The sequence below is a fragment of the Theobroma cacao genome, chromosome 7 (assembly GCF_053813885.1).
Source record: "Theobroma cacao isolate CCN51 chromosome 7, ASM5381388v1, whole genome shotgun sequence".
Lineage (NCBI taxonomy): Eukaryota > Viridiplantae > Streptophyta > Magnoliopsida > Malvales > Malvaceae > Theobroma > Theobroma cacao.
In genome coordinates, this window is record NC_142645.1 from 6926503 (window position 1) to 6947091 (window position 20589).

The window sequence follows — 20589 nt, forward strand, 5'->3', positions numbered from 1 at the left end:
AGTAGGAAGACGCAAAATAGTAAAATAATAGTCTAAAATATTTTATCTGTAATTGGTATTGTGCGCTATTTGTCAATGATATCCTTGATGCTTGCATCGACAAGTAAGTCACGTAAATCTTATTGGCAATTTTAGCTGTTGCAACTTGCAAGTCTAATTCTCAAAAGGGGTGTAAACAAATTAAAGCAAAAGAAATTGCATTAGCCAAATTGTGCGGAGGGTCCCATCTGATGTGGCAATACCTAAAACATTCCTTTTCCCTTTCCCTCACTCGCTCTCTCCAGCGCGTGTCGTAACTCATCTCTCTCTCACTCTCTCCACTCTCTTCCCCACTCTGACATAACAAACACCAAAGAGAGAAAGAAATCGTACGGTTCCCTCCCTCCCCCTTTTTCCCAAATTTTAAAGGAAATTAAAATCCCAAAACCCTAATTCCTATTTTCTATATCTGTCTCAAAAACCCTAAGTTTATTTTTGTCCTATTTTTTACTTCCCTCTCAAAAACCCTAACCTTTCGTTTCCGTACAGCCCCAACGTAAAACCCTTAAAAAACCCATTTTTCAGCCTTTAGCCGTATCTAGGTATTTCTCAAAGTAGGATTTTTCCCCTTTTTTTCTTTAAAAAAATTGATTTTTTTGGGTTTTTTTTTTCTTCTTCTTGTTTTTTCTTTTTATATGAATGGCTACAGGGAAAATTGAAGGTGAAGAATCAAAGCACAACAAAGTTTATACCAGAAAAAACCACAAAAAACACAAAAATCCCGCCTTTGTCCCTCAACAATCTTCTCAGCAAACTCTAGCCACCACCACCACTACAACTGATGATAACAACTCCTCCCAGCAGCTGCCAATCCAAACCCTCGATGTCGTGGTGTCAGACGATTCGTCGAGCCATAATCGCGTGCAGAAGTGTTTACAGAATGCTACCACTGGGGTTGCAACATCTGGGTATGTTAAATATGATAACCTTGTTAAGATTAGCTTGAATGTTTTGTCCAAGAATGAGGTTAGAGTTTTGAAGAGGAAGTTAGCTAGTGAACTCGAGCAAATTAGGGATTTAGTTAAGAGATTTGAGGCCAAAGAAAGTAGGTTTAGTGCGGGGTATGCGAATTCGCGGGTTTCAGGGAATGAGAATGTTGATAGAGGTGGTGGAAGCTTAGTTAGAGTGAATTCTGATGTTGGTTCTGTAGGATTGCCTAGTTCGATGCCGTTTCATGGGTTATCTGTGTCAGTGGCAGAGCAGGATCATAGTAACCATGGTGGTGGTGGTGGGAGTGAGTTTGTGGAGAAAGAGAAGAGAACCCCGAAGGCAAATCAGTATTATAAGAATTCGGAGTTTGTTTTAGGGAAGGAGAAGTTGAAGCCTGCGGAGAGTAATAAGAAGATGAAACCGAGCGTTGGGAAGAGTAATGGGGGTCAAATGGGAGGTGGGATTGCAATGGAGAAGTTTTCAAATCAGATGTTTAAGAGTTGTAGTAATTTGTTAGGGAAGTTAATGAAGCATAAGTTTGGTTGGGTTTTTAATCGACCAGTGGATGTGAAGGGACTTGGGTTGCATGATTATTATTCAATTATTAAGCATCCAATGGATTTGGGTACGGTGAAAACCAGGTTGAACAAGAATTGGTACAAGTCACCTAGGGAGTTTGCAGAGGATGTGAGACTAACTTTCAGGAATGCAATGTTGTATAACCCGAAAGGACAGGATGTGCATTTTATGGCAGATACATTGTCAGGGATATTTGAAGAAAAGTGGGCAGCTATAGAGTCCCACTATAATCTTAATAGGAGGTTTGAAAGGAGTCATGATTACAGTTTGCCGACTCCCACTTCAAGGAGAGTTCCTGCTTCGGTTCCAGCTTTAGCTCCAGTTCAAGCTCATGGTCCTCCTACTCCTGTTCCTGCCCCTTCACCACTACCATTAGAAGCTAGGACTCTGGAGAGATCAGAATCCATGACAATGCCTATTGATCCCAAGTCAAGAGCTGTGAACTTGACTCCTAGTGGTAGGATTGCAGTACCAAAGAAACCCAAGGCAAAGGATTCTGATAAGAGGGATATGACTTATGAGGAGAAGCAGAGACTCAGTGTAAACCTTCAGAACTTGCCTTCAGAGAAACTTGATAGCCTTGTCCAGATTATTAAAAAGAGGAACCCAGCACTTTTCGTGCAAGATGATGAGATTGAGGTGGATATTGACAGTGTTGATCCAGAAACGCTTTGGGAACTTGATAGATTTGTGACCAACTATAAGAAGGGTTTAAGCAAAAACAAGAAAAAAGCTGAACTCACTCTTCAAGCAAGTGCAGAAAATGACCATGATATTCAGGAGATTGTAAGATGATGAATGAGTGATATTTGAACATCTAACTGTTTTGCCTGTTTAGAATTGTTGTTCATGGAACATTTTGTTGTTACTTTTTTTTTTTTTTGCAGAATCTGGAACCATCTGCTGAAGAGGTAGCAAAAGTCAATGAAGCAGGTAATTACTAGGAACCAACAAGAATTTGCTCTGCTTCGGTCTACACTCACTTGTTTGGTTCTGAAGAAGATGATATTTTCATGCACTCATTATTAAAACTGGTTTGATTGCTAAACAGTGGAGAGGATTGTTCCCACATCACCTCCAATTCATGGAGAAAGACAGCAAAATAATGAGAGTGGATCAGGTAGTTCAAGCAGTTCTAGCACTGACTCTGGATCTTCATCAAGTGGTATTATTAAAGTTTCTCATTTTGTTATGCTTCTCTGAGTGTATATATGCCAGATTTTTCACGCTAATGCTTTATGCAGACTCCGACAGCGATAGTTCATCTGGATAATGTGAGCTGTTCACCTTGTTTTTTAATGGCCTTAACTGAGGTAGGTCACTCGTGGCTGATGAACTTTTTCAATCCTTATCTTTTACGTAAGGTGTGCACAATTTTTTGTGGTACTGATATTACATTTTATGTGAAATATATATTAAGACACAAGGGTACATAGTTTCTGAAGTATTCATCTGAGATGACATTTGTCATTACTTCTTTGCTTCTCTGTAGAGCCTCTAATAACTGAAATTATTAGAAGAGTTAAAAAGTATTTCTAAAGTAGTTTTTTATCAGCTCAAGTTTTGAAATTGGACCATAGCAGGAACCTGTGCCATGCATGTCAGAATGCTTGGATAGCATTTCGGAACTTTTGTGGTCGAATGTTCAACTACTGCATTCTGCTAATGGATCATATGCATCATCTGAAGTACTTTCCTTTTTCTGCATCTTTCCCATTATTAAATTTACATTATGATATTTCTTAAGTCTTTAATGTGTGTAAATTAATAAAGGTTTCTCTCAGGGTTTTGTGAATTCTTTTGCATGCAATACTTCCCCCTGATGAATTTCTCACAAAAGGTGGTTACTGTCATAGAAAAGTTTTATGAACAAAACTCACAATGAACTTGTCATTTATTAGCCAATTCCGTTTATGGACGTTATGTTTGTAAATTCAGAAGTTTCGCAACTGTCAACTTCATTGAGCATTTGCCCCTTCTGAGTGGGAAAAATATAGTTTCCATAAATTCACCCAAACTTGAAACCTGCCTTTCAAGGTCATAATGGAAGCTGATGCCCAATGGGAGCAAATTTTAGACACCTTCCGCTTTATGCTGTTTAGCAGGGCCCACTTATATCATCATTCCTCACAATAAGGGGAGCAACAATATCTGATTAATTGAATAAATATGATTGCAAGGCATTTTGGAAAGGGAATTAATGGTATATTCTTGATAATATTCTTGTCCACTTTGTCAAGGACTAGGAAGTTGTAGTATTTACTTTTCGCTGGCAACAAGTATTGACTTCAGATCTTTGTATCTGTTGCTAACAACACTTCATCCCAATTCTTTCCTATTGATCACCTACATCACCAAGACTTTTACCATGACAGCAGCAGAACTCTAGATACCCAATTCAGTATTCATTCTGAATCTTTTGTTTTAACCATTCTGTGCATGCTTCTTGAGTTTGATATTCTCCCATGCAAAACAAAGGAAAAGTTAAAGCAGGCTTAGCCTACATCTTCTCTAGTTATGGTATGTTATCAAAGCAGGCTTAACCTACACCTCCTCTAGTTATGATATGTTCATCCTGGTAGAGCTAGACATCGGGTAGATGCTGATTTATCACTATTCCCTTAATAGATATCAGTTAATTACTGACTTTTAGATGATATGTATAATGCAGTATTTTTGTTTTTCTGCCTTTGGGACTAGGCTTGAGTTACTGAGCCTCTTGTTGCTTTTGTAGATCATCTTGAGATGGAAGCTGATTCAAGATCATTACCAAGTAGCAACCAACAACTTTTAAATTGTGATTCTGCGTAGCATTTGAATAGGAACCATCTAATTGCAAAATGAAGTTCCCTTTTATTCTAAAACTTTTAAGGGGATGAATGGCATGCAGCAGTCAATTTTTTCTATAACTGTTGTGCAAAGCTGGTTCTTTTGATGACATCATGCGAATCTTGCCTAATGTAAGCTGTAATATAGTAATGATTAACATAGTTGTGGCAGGAACGGTCTCTGTAGGATATGTTCCATGCCATACTGGTAGATGTTTTTCTGTCCTTTTCATTGTTCTTTCTTTGCACATGTCTACCATTTAACAGAAATTGATGAAAATGAAATTTTCTTACGTATAGATGTCGAGTTCAAGTTAGTGTTAAACCTACATCATTTAAAGGTTTAATGTCTCGCATATCATGACACAGACAGCAACCAACAATATTCACACAAGGTTCTCTTTTCTTTTCTTTTTCTTTTTTTTTTATCAATTTGGCCCTTTATGGTGATCATAATCTTTGTTACTTACCCTTCTTTTATTATCTTTGTCATACCATAGTTGATCCTATATCTTCTCAAAATTTGTAAAAGTTTAAATATATCTTCAAAAATATTAAAAAAATGAAAAAAGGCCATAGGATTTAAAAGAACTTTTCACCAAAGATTCTCGAGATATAATCTGGCGAGCTCACAATTTTATACTTGTATGAATGAAACATCCCCTCCTAAACTGGAAAAGGTTTTCACCAAACCCTCCCCTGTAACATACCACTGGGAATTATTGCTGGAAACTTATGGTATGTAAGACCTATCCTAATAAGCCGATGCCGCTTGCAGCAAGAAATACAACAGCAGCCAAAAGAACTGCAAAATTCTCATTGGTCTAATGGAAGAAATCATAAATGATTTAAATTAGCTTTGGTTGGCAAACTTGATTCCCTTCTCAATAGATGCTTTGAGTTCTGGCTTAAGGCTTTCCAAGCCTTGCTTCTCGTAGTCGGAGAGAGGACCCAACCCCAGAACTTCCTCCACACCATTCTTTCCAAGCTTTACCTGAAATCAGAGACAAGACGGTTTATCTATATGTCCCTTCTTTTATCTATGTAAACAAGACATACTTTTTTGGAGATATCAATTTAAGAGAAGTCAAAGCCTACTGAACAGATCACAGATATGTGTGGGCAATATTACCTTAGAAGCAAAGAAAGGAAGTTCAGTGACAGTTGACTGCACAAATGAACATTCTACAACATCAGGAACACCATTCAGCCCCTTAAGGCAAGCATCAGCAAAAATGGCTCCTGCATAGCTGTGCAAAGATGCAGGACAAATTAGTCAGGCTAAAATGAAACAAACTAAAATCATAGGCTTCAATTTTATGATAATATAGTTACAAATAAACCAAAGAAGTGATAACTAATACTTACGCCATTGACAATGTTGCTGAACCCTTTCCAGCCTTTGCTTCCACAACTTCAGTGCCTCCATCTTGTGTTCGCTTTGTGAGAGCTGTGATCTCCTCTTCAGACAAATTGGCTTTTGGTGTGGCCTAAAAAAATTTAAAATTTAACTAAAAATCAGCAAAGACTATGATCAGTTAAAATCAGCAAAGACTATGATCAGTTATAACAGCATCAAGCATTAGAATGATTTTGTTATAAAATAAAATCGATGGTAAAAGGGTTAAGGCAAACAAGGAACTACTTGAGAGAATAGTGGGAGAATGGTTATTCCCGCATGACCACCAACAACTGGGACATTAACATCTGCAAGCATGTGGAGAAACTTAGTCAAACAGCAGTTTTCTCACATAATCCAAATTTAGCTATGATATGTCTACTGCAAAAAGAATATTCATGAAAGAAAGAAATCTATTTAAGAAACTTCATTTCTGGACCCACGATTCCCATGCTCAATAAGCCTCACTTAAAAATTTTGCTTATTCCTTCAAAACAACAGTTCCCAAAAAAAAAAAGGGTCAGGAATAGGCAGATTGGTTTTTTCCCCTTTCCTTTACAGCACTATATACCAGGCAATGAGATTGTGAGAAAAATTCAGTAAGTAGACAATTGAACAAACCTGCAACAGGTACTTTTGCCTTCCCAGCGTAGAAAGTCTTAGCCCTAACCACATCAAGGGTCGTTACACCAAACAACTTTCTCTCATCATATGTCCCTGCCTTCTTGAAAACCTCAGCTGCGATTGGAACAGTTGAATTGACAGGGTTGCTAATCATATTAACAAGTGCCTGGCCATAAATTCAGTTCATCAGAAAGTTTGAAAAAATATCATTATAGTCTTATAGAAGCTCACACAAGAAAGAAATAATTCTTTGAAGCTAAGCAATATCTTTCAATTATCAAAATCGTCTATTAAATTTAAGCATCAGAGAGAAACTAACATGCCCAGTTAATGAAACAGAACTTGTACCATATCCAATTCAAGTCCAGTTTTAGCTTCCCCTATCACTTCTACAGTTATCCCATCTCAGTTAAATAGAATTACACATTCATATATGAACCGAACCATTTAAATTCTTAGAAGCATCCAGGCACCCCTAATAAAATGTTTTTTTGCAGTGAAAAGAGAAAAAATACACTCACATTGGGGCAGTACTTAGCAATAGCAGCGCATAAACCCTTGACGATTCCAGCATTGATGTTAAAAAGATCATCACGAGTCATACCAGGCTTTCTTGGCACCCCCGCTGGAATGATGACAACATCAGATCCCTCCAAAGCTTGCCCCAATTGCTCTTCACCAACATATCCAGCAACCTAAGGCAAACACATAAAAGAACATAAATTGGTTATTTATTTCTCGAGCCAACTGATGGAAAAAAAGAATAAAGGTAGTAAAAAGCAAGACACATGAGATTATCAAATAAGTAGGAATCACAGCAGATCATAAGCCTGAAGAAAGAAAACAAAGTCAAAAGATCAAGATAGAAAGAAAAGTTCAATTATATCAAATTTAAGATTTATCCATGAACCGGAAGCAAAGTTAAATGGATGAACTGATAAGCCATAAACACAAAAAAAAGCTCAAAAAATAATCAGGTAAGCCTTACATGTATAGAACGTTAAAAATATAAATGTATAGATAAATGGCATGAAACTAAGACAGCTATATCAAGCTCACATGCATAGATGCCAGAAAGTATGTAATCCAAAACTGATAAAACAGCCTGAAATTACACAATCACATATATTTCCTAAGAAGATTTCTTTTTTTTTTTCTTTAAAAAAACACAAGTAATGAACATTGAATCAGAGACTAATAAGCAGTCAAATGGACATCAACATGCATCTGATAATCACATTCACATCAACATACAACTGAACCCAAAACTCTAAAACCTTAAATCCTTAAGAGAAACAAGTAAAATCAAGTAACCAAGCCAAATCAAAAGACACCCAAATACACATGCAGATAAAAAAAAAGTTACCTTCCAAAATAGCAACCAATTAAACGCAATCAGATGTATCAACACAGTCACATATACACTTTCAAACAGACAAAAAACATCATAGCGAAGTCAAATTTGAATAGAGAATCAAACACTAAATCATTACAGGTGAACCCCCATCCACAAAATATTAGATCAATTTACAACTTTCCTACAAAGACATTCACAAAAAAGATTACATTTATCAGCAATCGATCTATTCTACAAAAATTAAAAGTAAACCACATGCATAATGATCAGGTAAAAATCTAAAAAAGAAACCAAGAAAATAACCCAACATTAAAACACAAAAATCAAGACAAAAATCGACATCAGAAATAGCTTAAAATAATAACTTAACTTAAAAAAAAATTAAATATAAAATAAATCACATTTTCAAATCCAAAAAAGAGTTTTCTTTTTTCTATATGGACCTCAGATCTAGTGTTGATGTGGCTAACATCAGCGGCAACCCCGGGAGTGTTGGCGATATCATAGAGAGCAAGTTGAGAAACGAGAGGGTTAAGCTTCATGAGTAGAGCCAAGGGCTGGCCGATCCCTCCCGCTGCACCCAAGACAGCAACTTTCCGGTCTGGAACGGAGTCAGTGGCGTATCCTCGGCGAAGGAGGTGCTTTCCGGCGGCTGATCTAGCTACGGATCGAAACATTTTTGCTGATGGTATTGGACGCTGAAGAGTTGGAAAAAATGAGACTTTCTTTGGAGGAGGGTTTTTGGGGTTTGTTTGATAGGCTCAAGGAGGAGGAAACGTCTGGGGTGTTGTATTTATGAATGGCGTCATGAAAATGAGTGGACTTCGTGCTCTTTTTACTGTTTTACAGCTTGGGTCAAAACTCAAAAGGTTAAAGTTCAAAGCTTTGATTAACAAAAAGTGGAGTGCCGGAACGGCAGGATTATTTATTTTTTATTAAAATTTTTATCTTTTTTAATTCCTGCTTGTGAATGTTTGGTACGATTTGTAGATAGCAAAGGAAGTACCATCTTCCAGTATGGTGAAAACCTGTACTTTCATCTGAGATGTCAAGTTACATAGGGCGAAAAACAGTTTTACTTGATATATGCACTCTCAGTAGGGAAGATGACCATTGATTTTTATGAAAAAACAATAAAGGAATCAAGACTTTTAAGAATTCCTAAGGACTGGGCTAAACCGCCCCAAGTGCCTTGGCTGCTTCAGGGGATGGATAGGGCCATTGGGGAACAGATGCCTTCTATCATTGCTGCTGATGACCCAACTACTACCGAGGAATATTCTGCATTGGGGCTATTGGCATCTTTCCCCACTTCTCAACCAAGAAGCTCAAGATGCCTGATTGTCATTTTTTTAAAAGCTTTATCTCACAAGGAAGAAGAAAAAGAAGGGAACTCAGAAGAGTGTTCTTGGTATATTAACTGCAGCAAAAGCTTATGACATTCACCAGCCCCACAGTGTGACAACAGCAAAGCCTTGGCAGAAAATTTACAGTATCAGAAAACACATCGAAAGAACCACTGATGTTTTATAATCATCAAGCAAAAAACTTTATCTACTTGATCTGATGTTACTACAACTACAAGCAATCTGTTTCTGAAATTGCTGGAAAAAAAAAAGAACAAAAAAGGATAGACAGACAATCTAGTAAACAAATGAGGCTATCTATTTCCGGTAACACTATATTTACTTAAATACACAGAAATAAATCAACTCTCATACACAAAGTTCCTTCATTTCCTGGTACATTCTCAATATGGCTTAACATCTGAAGCAGACTTCTCAAACAATGATTAGATGACAGAATGAATGAGGCCCCTGCAGGAAAATATCAGTAAGTTGCAAACAGAGTACTCAAGAAAGATGCGACAGATTGTTAGGAAGCCCTAGTCCTGAATCTCACCTTAGCAAACAACTTGGAGGTTATCGAAAAGGATGTCTGAAGTCCAGTTCTATAAGGCCAAAATGGAGTCACATCAAACTGATAGAACAAGTTTATGTCATCACCCTTGAGTTCTCCTTATCCAGTCCAGAATATCTGAGCAATCTTCACGGTTGACAAAATGCCTTCATATTCATGATTAAAAAAAAAAAGGAAAAAAATTATAACTGATTCTTAAATCACAGACACAACAAATCATATCAGATGCACATGTGTGCGCATGTTCCTTTTGTACAAATATAAACATATAAAAAGACAGATGCATACACAACTCTCTGTTTTGAAACTATACCTGTTTCTAGTATGATAGGCCTTTAGCTCGGAAGCTTCTCGCCGGTTTGACACATCTTTCTTCATTTTAAGTGATTCAGGCACATCTAAAGTTCCACTTTCGTCATTGTATGCATCATAAACAAAGTTAAGCACCTTTTCCTGAAAATTTGTGCTCTAAAGATATTAGAAAATGGGTTCAAAGGGTTTCAAAAGAATCTTCAAGCAATTCCTAGTACCAATTTGTGAAAAGAGATTTAACTAGACCAATGAAGTATAGCATTCAGTGCTCTGTAGCTACAACTATACAAGGTCACTAAAATATCGGACTCCAAAAACCATACATCAGAAAATGTGTTTCACAAAGACATTGAGGGAAGGAAAAATAGAAAAAGAAATGTCCTTTATCACTTAGCATAATGATTTAATTATCTGACAAAATGTAGAAAGCAAGATTCTATTAACTGACAAAATGAAACAAAGCTACAAGTGAAATACCAGTGGTCGAGAAGCATTGAGCCAGTGATAAATATGCTCGTTACGGAACCATGTCAGTTGTCTTTTAGCAAAATTCCTACAAAACATAAAAAGAGTAACTGAAATCATATCTGCAGGATACAGTTTTTGTACTTGATAAGCTCATATTTCAAAATTAATTATAAATTTTTAAGTATGTATCATAAGTCAATGCGTTTGATGTATGAAAAGATGAAATTAACTAACTTTTTACCTAATTTAATGCTGTACAAACTTAATAATTAAATAAAAAGTACAATGTGACAGACATTACAAAACAACTTCAGATTTGCAACGTAAAAAGAATAACTGTGTTGCTTTGAAGTTATAAAAATAATACCTGGAAGCTTTCTGAAATTCAGACAAAAAGTAATAGACGTCTCTGGTGGAACTCATGCCCCCTTGTTCCCTACACCTCAACAGGTATTCCATTGCCTGAAATCAGTTTATTATAAAACACCAAATGAGCCCCGCCGTTTGTTTTCAGACATTGGAAAAGCAAAATAAAATATCCAATAAAGAGAAAAATTCAGCAAAATCAAGCGAAGAACTATATAGGATAATTGTGCATTCCAGAAACAGCATAAAAGTAAACATTGTATAGCTACAAGAGCAATGTAAAGAATTTTTTAGCCAATTCTTAATGTGCATAATCATATTAAATCAGCATTCATATCTGGAGATCTAACTAGAAATCTATTAAGATGTTGAAGTTGCACAGTTGAAAGGTACAGCAATATTAAATACTAAGCAGTTCAAGACTTAAGATGCCTTTTAGAAATCAAAGTCAGACAGCATTAGTGATGCAGGCGCATATGAAAATTTATTTAGTATTTTAGTTAGTTTAGGATTTTATTTTATTTATTTAGTTTGAGATTCTTTTTTCCTATCTTTATTAGAATTTTAGTACTTTAAGTCTTTATTTAGGATTAAGATTACTATTTGATTAGGATTTATCTTAGCTATTATAAATAGGTGATCTTAGATAAAAAATTATTATTATCATCTTTTGTTATTTTGAATATTTATTCAAGAGGTTTCTTTGAACACCCAATTATCTTTCTATTGTTCCAACACAACCAGTCCTATTCTAGCCCTAATTGTTGAGTTCTAATTGCCCTAAACCTTTCGGCTACAGCAAGTGGTATCAGAGCAGACGATCTTACTATCCTATAAGGATTTGAGTTAGGAGATTATGATTGGTCGAGCCAGAGGTCGAGGTAGAGGCAATCAGCCCCAACAAGCTGAGTTGGCAGAGATGCGGAGAATGATTGATGACTTGACCCGGGCTGTACAACCCTTGCAGCGTCAGGAACCTGTGGAAGCCCGAATGGAGAATCCGGAAGGTGACCACAACCCCCTTGAGGTTCAAGATCTTGAGGATGATGATGATTTTGAGAATGAGAACCCCTTTCATGAAGATGGACCCGCAAATCAAGCAACATGAGTTGGATTGGAGGGTCGGTTATTACATGCTCTTGATTTAAATGGTGGAGGAATCAGGATTGAAGTAATTGATTTTCATGAAAAATTTCATGCGAAAGAATATTTGGATTGAGAAGCTAGTTTGAAAAATTACTTTGAATGGAAACCCATGGCAGAAAATCGGAAAGTGTTATTTGTAAAGTTGAAATTAAAGGGTACTGCACTTCAATGATGGAAGAGAGTTGAAGAGCAACGTGCACGACAAGGTAAGCTTAAAATCAGCACTTGGGAGCACATGAAAAGCAAATTACGAAAGCAATTTTAACATGCTGATTATACTATGAAATTATATGAAAAGTTTCATTGTTTGAAGCAAAATAACATGACTGTTGAGGAGTATACATCGAAATTCAATAACTTATCAATTCGAGTTGAGTTAGCTGAGAGTAACGAACAAATTACTTCTCGTTATCTTGCTGGTTTAAATCATTCTATTAGAGACGAGATGGGAGTAGTTCGTTTATACAACATTGAAAATGCTCATCAATATGCTCTATCAGCAGAAAAACGGGTTTCACGCTATGGTGCTAGAAAGCCCTTATATGGCACCGATTGGCAAAATAATTCTGAAACAAGACGAGGTTATCCAACATCCCAACAAAATTATCGAGGGGCTACCACAATCAATGAAACTAGTAGAGGTGCAACCAATGTTGAAAAGAATGATAAAGGCAAGGGTATAATGCCTTATGGAGGACAAAACAGTTTTGGTTCTACAAATAAAGGAGGCAGTAATTCCCATATTCGATGTTTTACTTGTGGGGAAAAGGGGCACACTTCTTTTGCTTGCCTACAACGAAGGGTGAACTTAGCAGAATTAGGAGAAGAGTTAGAACCTGTTTATGATGAGTATGAGGAGGAGGTAGAGGAAATCGATGTTTATCCTGCACAAGATGAGTCATTAGTGGTACGAAAAGTAATGTCAACAACAGTAAAGGAGGAAGCAGAAGATTGGAAGAGGCGAAGTATTTTTCGCACACGAGTTATTTGTGAAGGTAAAGTGTGTGATCTTGTCATTGATGGAGGAAGCATGGAAAATATTATTTCAAAAGAGGCAGTGAACAAATTAAAGCTTCCTACAAACAAACATCCTTATCCTTACAAGATTTGGTGGCTAAAGAAGGGACACGAAGTACCAGTAACTACTCAATATTTGGTGAAATTTACTATGGGAGATAACTTGGATGATGAGGCCCTATGTGATGTTGTGCCAATGGATGTTGGTCATATTCTTGTGGGTAGACCTTGGTTGTATGATCACGATATGGTTCATAAGACAAAGCCAAATACTTATTCTTTCTACAAGGATAACAAGAGGTACACTTTATATCCTCTTAAAGAAGAGACTAAGAAATTAGCAAACAGCAAGATCAGCAAGATCATTGGGTATTTATCTGTTGAAAATTTTGAAGCTGAAGGTAGTGAGATGGGTATTATGTATGCTTTGGTAACTAAACATTTAAAAAGTGATCAGATGGGTAAATCTCCTCAATATCCAATAGAAATTCAGCAGTTATTGAAGGAGTTTGGAGAATTGTTCAATAAGAATTTGCCGAAAAGTCTACTACCTTTACGAAGCATCCAACATGCAATTGATTTGGTACCAGGAACAGCATTACCAAATCTGCCAGCATATAGAATGCCACCTATGCAGCAAGCTGAGGTACAAAGACAGGTTGAGGAGTTGTTGGAGAAAGGTCTAGTGCGTGAAAGTAAAAGTCCTTGTGCTTGCCCCAGCTTTGTTAGCTCCTAAGAAAAATGGTTCATGGAGGATGTGTGTGGAAAGCCGTGCCATAAATAAAATTACAATCAAGTATCATTTTCCCATTCCTTGATTAGATGAGATGCTTGATCAATTAGTTAGTTCAAGAGTGTTTTCAAAGATCGATTTGAAGAGCGGATACCATCAAATTAGAATGAGGGATGGAGATGAATGGAAAACAGCTTTCAAAACTCCGGATGGATTATTTGAATGGTTGGTGATGCCATTTGGCCTTTCAAATGCACCAAGCACATTCATGAGAGTCATGGCAGAGGTACTCAAGCCCTTCTTGAATTCATTTGTGGTGGTTTACTTTGATGATATTTTGATCTATAGCCACACTAAGGAAAAGCACTTAAAACATTTACGACAAGTTTTAGAAGAACTTCCAAAGGAGCAGCTTTATATAAACTTGAAAAGGTGCAGTTTTATGCAACCAGAAATGGTATTTCTTAGTTTCATTGTGTCTGCAGAGGGTTTGAAACCAGATCCAGAGAAGATTCGTGCAATTTCAGAGTGGCCAGGACCTACATCTATCAAAGAAGTAAGGAGTTTTCATGGTTTGGCATCTTTTTATAGGAGATTCATTCGAAATTTTAGTTCTATTATGAGTCCTATAACTGAATCTTTGAAGAAAGATGGATTTGAATGGTCACATTCTGCACAAAAAGCCTTTGAAAGAGTGAAAGCTTTGATGATTGAAGCCCCAGTTCTCGCACTACCAGATTTTGAGAAGTTATTTGCTGTTGAGTGTGATGCTTCACATGTAGGAATTGGAGCAGTTCTTAGTAAAGATGGAAGGCCTATAGAGTTTTTTAGTGAAAAGTTGACAGACTCTAGACGACGTTATTCAACTTATGACTTAGAGTTTTATGCTTTGGTAAGGGCCATTCGTCATTGGCAGCACTACTTGGCTTATCGTGAGTTTGCTGTTTATTCTGACCATCAAGCTTTAAGGTATTTGCATTCGCAGAAAAAGCTTAGTAATCAACATGCTAAGTGGAGTTCTTTTCTCAATGAATTTAATTTCTCTTTAAAATATAAATCTGGGCAGTCTAATACTGTGGCTGATGCTTTGAGTAGGCGATGTAAAATGTTATTAGTTATGAGCACTCAAGTCATAGGATTTGAAGAACTTAAAAATCAGTATAGTTCTGATTCTTATTTCAGCAAGATAATAGCTGATTTGCAGGGTTCATTACAAGCTGGAAATTTACCTTATAGGTTGCACGAAGATTATTTATTCAAAGGTAACCAGTTGTGCATTCCAGAAGGATCTTTAAGGGAGCAAATCATTAGAGAACTTCATGGGAATGGTTTAGGAGGACATTTTGGCAGAGACAAGACTTTGGCAATGGTGGCTGATCGTTATTATTGGCCAAAAATGCGCCGAGATGTGGAGAGGTTGGTGAAAAGATGTCCAGCTTGTTTATTTGGTAAAAGCAGTGCTCAAAACACTGGTTTGTATGTTCCTTTACCTGAGCCAGATGCACCTTGGATTCATTTGAGTATGGATTTTGTTTTGGGACTGCCAAAGACAGCAAAAGGATTTGATTCTATCTTTGTGGTGGTGGATCGGTTTTAAAAAATGGCACATTTTATTCCGTGTTTTAAGACTTCTGATGCAACTCATATTGCTGAATTATTCTTTCGTGAGGTTGTAAGATTATATGGAATTCCAACTTCCATTGTTTCTGATAGAGATGTGAAGTTTATGGGACATTTTTGAAGAACTTTGTGGAGGAAATTTGGGACAAAGTTGAAGTATTCTAGTACTTGCCATCTGCAAACAGATGGTCAAACAGAAGTTGTGAATCGAAGTTTGGGTAACATGTTAAGATGTCTTATTCAAAATAACCCAAAGACTTGGGATTTAGTCATACCCCAAGCTGAATTTGCTTACAACAATTCTGTCAATCGAAGCATAAAGAAGACACCATTTGAGGCTGCATATGGGTTAAAACCTCAACATGTGCTAGATTTAGTACCCCTACCACAAGAAGGTAGAGTAAGTAATGAAGGAGAGTTATTTGCTGATCATATTCGGAAAATTCATGAAGAGGTAAAGGCTGCTTTGAAGGCCAGCAATGCAGAATATTCTTTTACAGCAAATCAACATCGTCGCAAGCAGGAATTTGAGGAAGGTGATCAAGTACTTGTGCACTTGAGGCAAGAAAGATTTCCTAAGGGTACTTATCACAAACTCAAGTCTAGAAAGTTTGGACCTTGTAAGGTGCTAAAGAAAATCAATTCAAATGCCTATTTAATTAAGTTACCACCTGAGTTACAAATCAGTCCCATTTTCAATGTTTTGGACTTGTATCCATTTGATGGATGTGATGGAACTGCATCTACCATAGACGCTCAAATTCAGCACCTTCCAATTGCTAAGGTTGAAGTTATTGAGGATGTGCTAGATGTAAAAGAGGTTCGATCTAGATGAGGGAACCCGTATAGACGATTTTTAGTGAAATGGCTTGGTAAACTTGCTAATGAAAGCACTTGGATTGCAGAAGAAGAATTGAAACGAGTGGATCCCGACATCTACGAGGAGTATGTCAAGGCCTACTAGTCGGAGTCGAGTCTTTTCTGACCCGAGGGGACTGATGCAGGCGCATATGGAAATTTATTTAGTATTTTAGTTAATTTAGGATTTTATTTTATTTATTTAGTTTGAGATTCTTTTTTCCTATCTTTATTAGAATTTTAGTACTTTAAGTCTTTATTTAAGATTAGGATTACTATTTGATTAGGATTTATCTTATCTATTATAAATAGGTGATCTTAGATAGAAAATTATTATTATCATCTTTTGTTATTTTAAATATTTATTGAAAAGGTTTCTTTGAAAACCCAATTATCTTTCTATTGTTCCAACACAACTAGTCCTATTCTAACCCTAATTGTTGAGTTCTAATTGTCCTAAACCTTTCGGCTACATCAATTAGCTATTAGAACATGGAAGGAAGGATATAAAAGAAACTGTTGATTAGATAATTAGGTGCATTTGCCTTGTGCTAGACTGCTAGATTCAAGATATATGGCTTCAACTTTGATTTTTTTTTTTCACTAAATTTGTCATTTAATTTCATAATAACTCATAATTTAGAAGAAGCTAATTATTCAACAGATTTTGTGTAGTTACTCTACAAGGGAATGACATGGAACGCATAAAATGGAATTCATAAAAATAAGCCTATTCTAAGGCACAAGAAATGAATCAGAAAGGTACCATTGTTTCCACAGCATAACATAAAGGGAAAAAAAAAAAAGGAAAAAAGCATACAAAAATAAACCTGTCTGTAACCAATTGCTCGAGTTGCAGAGTTTGAATTTGGTTGAAGACCCATATCCAGAAGCCATCTAGCCTCAGACAAAATACCATCTGTTTCTATAATCGAAGCCAAGCAACATAAATTGAATACCAGTAAGGAGTTGTTTGTTTTAAGCAAAGGAAAAAATATATAGCACATAAACACAGCCACAGCTACAGCTAAATGAGATTCACAAGGCTTCCTGATAATAAAACTAATAACCCAGCCAATTATGAAATTATGATCAAATATAAACATTCTTCTCAAAGAAAAAATGTCAAATCTGTTGAAAATCAAACCATATTTCACAGGCAGATGATCGTATCCATTGCACAAAGTTAAGAAACAAAATTAGCAAATTCAAAAGAAACAGAAGACATAGATCAGAGCAATATGACCTACCTGAAAGCATATGTTCACACCGCAGATCAATCAACCTATAGAGATCAAGCCTGGGGCTTGAGAGGAAAAAACAAATGAACTCGTAGTCCAAATCCTTCACAGTATCTTGCTCGGGTGCATCAGCAGAAGAGTTTAAGTCATAAGAATCAATTGTTTCACTTGAATCAAATTGATGTCTAAAAGAATTATACGGTATTTGAAAAGCAGATGGAGGTGATCCACTGGACTGCCACACCAAAAGACACCAAATAAAGATGAACACCTATTCTCAAGACATCTGAGCTTTATGTGTGTGTGTGTGTGTTCTTACAGTGTGAGAGAGAAGGAAGAGAAAGACACATCCATTGATCTATGTAGGTCAAAACATCTCAACAATCATACCCTGATTATCTCAAGGCTACGCCGTAAGCGATACCAATTATTGGCAGCTAAACACTGGGCCTTTGGATCACCCGCCTTGACCACCAACTGCACAGCAGCCTCCCAGTCCCCATCTCTCTCAAAATCTGCAAGCTCGGAATATACTTTAGCTGCAATTTCTAGAGAGGCCTTTGGAACATCTGGCTTTCCATATATAAACCTAACATTTCCAAAAGCAAGACAATATTGAATATCTCCATATAGGTTATTTTTCAGCACCTTTTGAGCAAGAAAATTCAACTACACATGAAGTCCCAATAGGAAAAATCTGATTCTGCAACATATTTAAACCGTAACATGAATCAATGCTACCTTAGGTGCTCTACACACACAGAGAGAGAGAGAGAGAGAGGGAGACCAAAATTAAGAAGCAATTGCAAATTGCTATCCAACAAAATTAGTTTGGATAAAAGAAACTATAATTTATCAAAAGCTCACCTATACAAAAGGATATGTGGAAACATACCATCGCAAATACAATCCAGTCCCACCCGTAACGATGGGAACACGGCCACTATCAAGTATATCTCTTGTCGCTTGCCTAGCATCCTCAAAAAATTGTCCTACAGAATAGTCTGCATTGGAATAGAATAAAAAAATGTTTAATCAGTGAAGTAAATTATAAACACAGAACCAAAATTTCACCTGAAAATAAAGAGATGCCATAATATGCCTCATTGACATTAGCTGAGAGCCTGGGACCAGCAGCAACGTACCTTCAGATGGGTGCAATATGTCAATCAGATGATGAGGCACTTCCTGCAAGAAGATTTGAAAGTCATAAATCCTTCAATCTAAAAATGCATCAAAGTTTTGAGGACAACTTTCAGACTTTTCAAACCCACAAGAATAAAAAATGATTTCATCGCAGGCAAAAACAGTACATGATGTGAATGAGAATTAACTTGTAAAGAATATGGAGTTACTTTTTTCTTTGGGATAATTATAAAAGGAAAAGAATCAATGCCTCCATACACTAAGAATTCGGAAATCATTACTTCAACCAAAAAGATACAACCTAAAGAGGACGTATATGTTTAAAAGACTATGAACTGAAAAAATTAGAAAGTGTGGCATACAATGCCCATTGCGTAATGAAAATGTCAAAGAACAACAACATAGCAAAATGCAAAAGCTTCAAAGAACACAACAAACACACTCCTTCCTCCACACATTAGAATAAAAACTCATTGGTATTAGTATCAAAATCAAAACATTTTCATGGATCTAATAATGCACATTACATTAACAGCGAAATATGTTAAAACTTGAAAGTCATCATCTTCTCCTTCAATGTATTGGCCAGAAAGGGAAAATCTTAGTAAAGGAAAATGCAAAGCATGTACTAATATAATATAATTAGGCACCTTTCTATCACTTGAAGAAGGCTTCGCAGACCCAACATCAAGACCTTGATAAACCTGCAATTAAAACAATATTAAATCATCCACTTAAAGTGAAAATAAACGATACTTAAGAAACAATTAAAACCCAAAAATTTTCTCTGTAACCAAACAAAACACAACAAAAACCAAACTCAAACAGCACCAACACAAAAACCCAATTTTTCTTTCACAAAATGAAAAACAGCAAACAAAAAAATAATTTTTGTTAATGAATGAAGTAACCTGAACAGAGTCAGCACTGATGATTTCACCATTGAGACGCTTCGCAAGTTCCAAAGCAAGCCTACTTTTCCCTGCCCCAGTTGGCCCTGATATTACTATGACCTTCTCTTTCTTCTCTCTCTCCTTGTTGATAGAAACAGAGCTTGAGGTTGTAGTTAAGGTTTTTCTACTACGAAGCAGTGAAGGAAGAATGGGTTTTTGAGGCAAGCGGATGATGCTGCGAAGGCTGTAAATTCCACTCGGGATCATCTCTACAAAATGGGTGTTCTGGACAGAGATTTCTTCTTTCGTTGTTGGGTCTTTGTGGATGTCAAGTGGCTTTAAGGTCTTAGGTTTGTTGCTCCTGTCTTGGGGCTAAACTGGGAAGAGTGGGTAAGGTTTTATCCAGGGTTTTAGTTCTCAATTTTTGGTGGGAAGTGGGAACTGGAAAGATTTTTTTCTTTTTTTAAGTCAAAATTGGTCATTCCTTCCCTTAGTTTTTGTTTAATAAAAAATATTAAGCTTTGTTTAATCCGTAGAGTATTTTTTTATCATAAATATGTTTTTACTATATTAAAAATCTCATTCAATTTTTGAATAATAATTATTGGTAAATGAAATGTATGATTTTTAATGTTCAAAACCATCTTGCCTGCTAGATGCTTGGTATGAGTAAAAATTTTATTGAGTATATTCTTATATAATTTTATCACGAAATTATTATTTTAAAAAAAAAAATTAACATAATAAAATGTGTAGTATTTATGTTTATAAATTTTTTAAAATATTACTTAGTTGATATAAGATCGAAACCTCCAACCTATTTTTTTTCTAAGCAAGACGATTAAATTAAGTAGAGGCCCTAATGAGTTTTTCAGATTGTATATTAATCTACTCATGTTTGTATTTTTTTTTCTTTTATTTTCCAACTCTATATGCAACAAATTGTAGCAGATAGCCCAAATTGCAGGGCACAATAAGAGTTTCAGTTTGATTTTCCTTTAAATAAATTCAAATAATCTTGTTTCATAAATGCAATTATCTTGAAAATTGGTTAGGTGCAAGGGTGTTTTACAATTAATAGAGAGGCTAAAAAAGGGTCTTACTAACTTTAAT

General features: G+C 36.1%; 3 protein-coding genes across 4 annotated transcripts; 1 reads left to right on the top strand and 2 right to left on the bottom strand.

Annotated features, from left to right (window-relative positions):
- The first annotated feature begins 279 nt into the window (after nt 1-279).
- LOC18594135 (transcription factor GTE3, chloroplastic) lies at nt 280-4675 on the top strand. Of its 2 annotated transcripts, none has more exons than XM_018124682.2 (5): nt 280-2334; nt 2436-2481; nt 2600-2668; nt 2793-2861; nt 4283-4675. In XM_018124682.2, the coding sequence occupies exons 1-4, from the start codon at nt 679-681 to the stop codon at nt 2819-2821; spliced, it is 1800 nt and encodes a 599-aa protein (XP_017980171.2). In that variant the 5' UTR covers nt 280-678; the 3' UTR covers nt 2822-2861; nt 4283-4675. The 2 variants fall into 2 exon arrangements, with proteins under 2 accessions (XP_017980171.2, XP_017980169.2); XM_018124680.2 differs by having other exon boundaries at nt 282-2334; nt 2600-2713.
- A 282-nt stretch (nt 4676-4957) lies between these two features.
- Nucleotides 4958-8542, bottom strand: MMDH1 (Lactate/malate dehydrogenase family protein). The gene is made up of 7 exons (XM_007021605.3): nt 8200-8542; nt 6921-7094; nt 6397-6565; nt 6022-6083; nt 5745-5866; nt 5509-5626; nt 4958-5370 (listed from the first exon to the last, which is right to left on the bottom strand). The coding sequence occupies exons 1-7, from the start codon at nt 8431-8433 to the stop codon at nt 5230-5232; spliced, it is 1020 nt and encodes a 339-aa protein (XP_007021667.1). The 5' UTR covers nt 8434-8542; the 3' UTR covers nt 4958-5229.
- On the bottom strand, nt 8433-19926 carry IPT9 (isopentenyltransferase 9). Its single transcript, XM_007021607.3, has 12 exons — nt 19495-19926; nt 19234-19287; nt 18583-18625; nt 18333-18441; nt 17828-18026; nt 17447-17672; nt 17027-17121; nt 10824-10918; nt 10466-10541; nt 9990-10129; nt 9659-9822; nt 8433-9573 (listed from the first exon to the last, which is right to left on the bottom strand). Exons 1-11 carry the CDS (start codon nt 19741-19743, stop codon nt 9759-9761), a joined length of 1350 nt encoding a protein of 449 aa, XP_007021669.2. The 5' UTR covers nt 19744-19926; the 3' UTR covers nt 8433-9573; nt 9659-9758.
- Nucleotides 19927-20589: the final 663 nt, after the last annotated feature.

Bases quoted from the DNA above. Each gene is read 5' to 3' on its own strand.
- LOC18594135 (XM_018124680.2), top strand. From the start codon at position 679: ATGGCTACAGGGAAAATTGAAGGTGAAGAATCAAAGCACAACAAAGTT. The intron at 2,335-2,435 runs GTAAGATGATGA...TTTTTTTTGCAG, and splicing joins ACCATGATATTCAGGAGATT to AATCTGGAACCATCTGCTGA. The intron at 2,482-2,599 runs GTAATTACTAGG...ATTGCTAAACAG, and splicing joins AGCAAAAGTCAATGAAGCAG to TGGAGAGGATTGTTCCCACA.
- MMDH1 (XM_007021605.3), bottom strand. From the start codon at position 8,433: ATGTTTCGATCCGTAGCTAGATCAGCCGCCGGAAAGCACCTCCTTCGC. The intron at 6,084-6,396 runs GTTTGTTCAATT...ACATGCTTGCAG, and splicing joins GGCAAAAGTACCTGTTGCAG to ATGTTAATGTCCCAGTTGTT. The intron at 5,867-6,021 runs GTAGTTCCTTGT...AAATTTTTTTAG, and splicing joins TTCTCCCACTATTCTCTCAA to GCCACACCAAAAGCCAATTT.
- IPT9 (XM_007021607.3), bottom strand. From the start codon at position 19,743: ATGATCCCGAGTGGAATTTACAGCCTTCGCAGCATCATCCGCTTGCCT. The intron at 18,442-18,582 runs GTACGTTGCTGC...ATTCCAATGCAG, and splicing joins CATATTGCACCCATCTGAAG to ACTATTCTGTAGGACAATTT. The intron at 9,823-9,989 runs GTATAGTTTCAA...ATGAATATGAAG, and splicing joins GCCTATCATACTAGAAACAG to GCATTTTGTCAACCGTGAAG.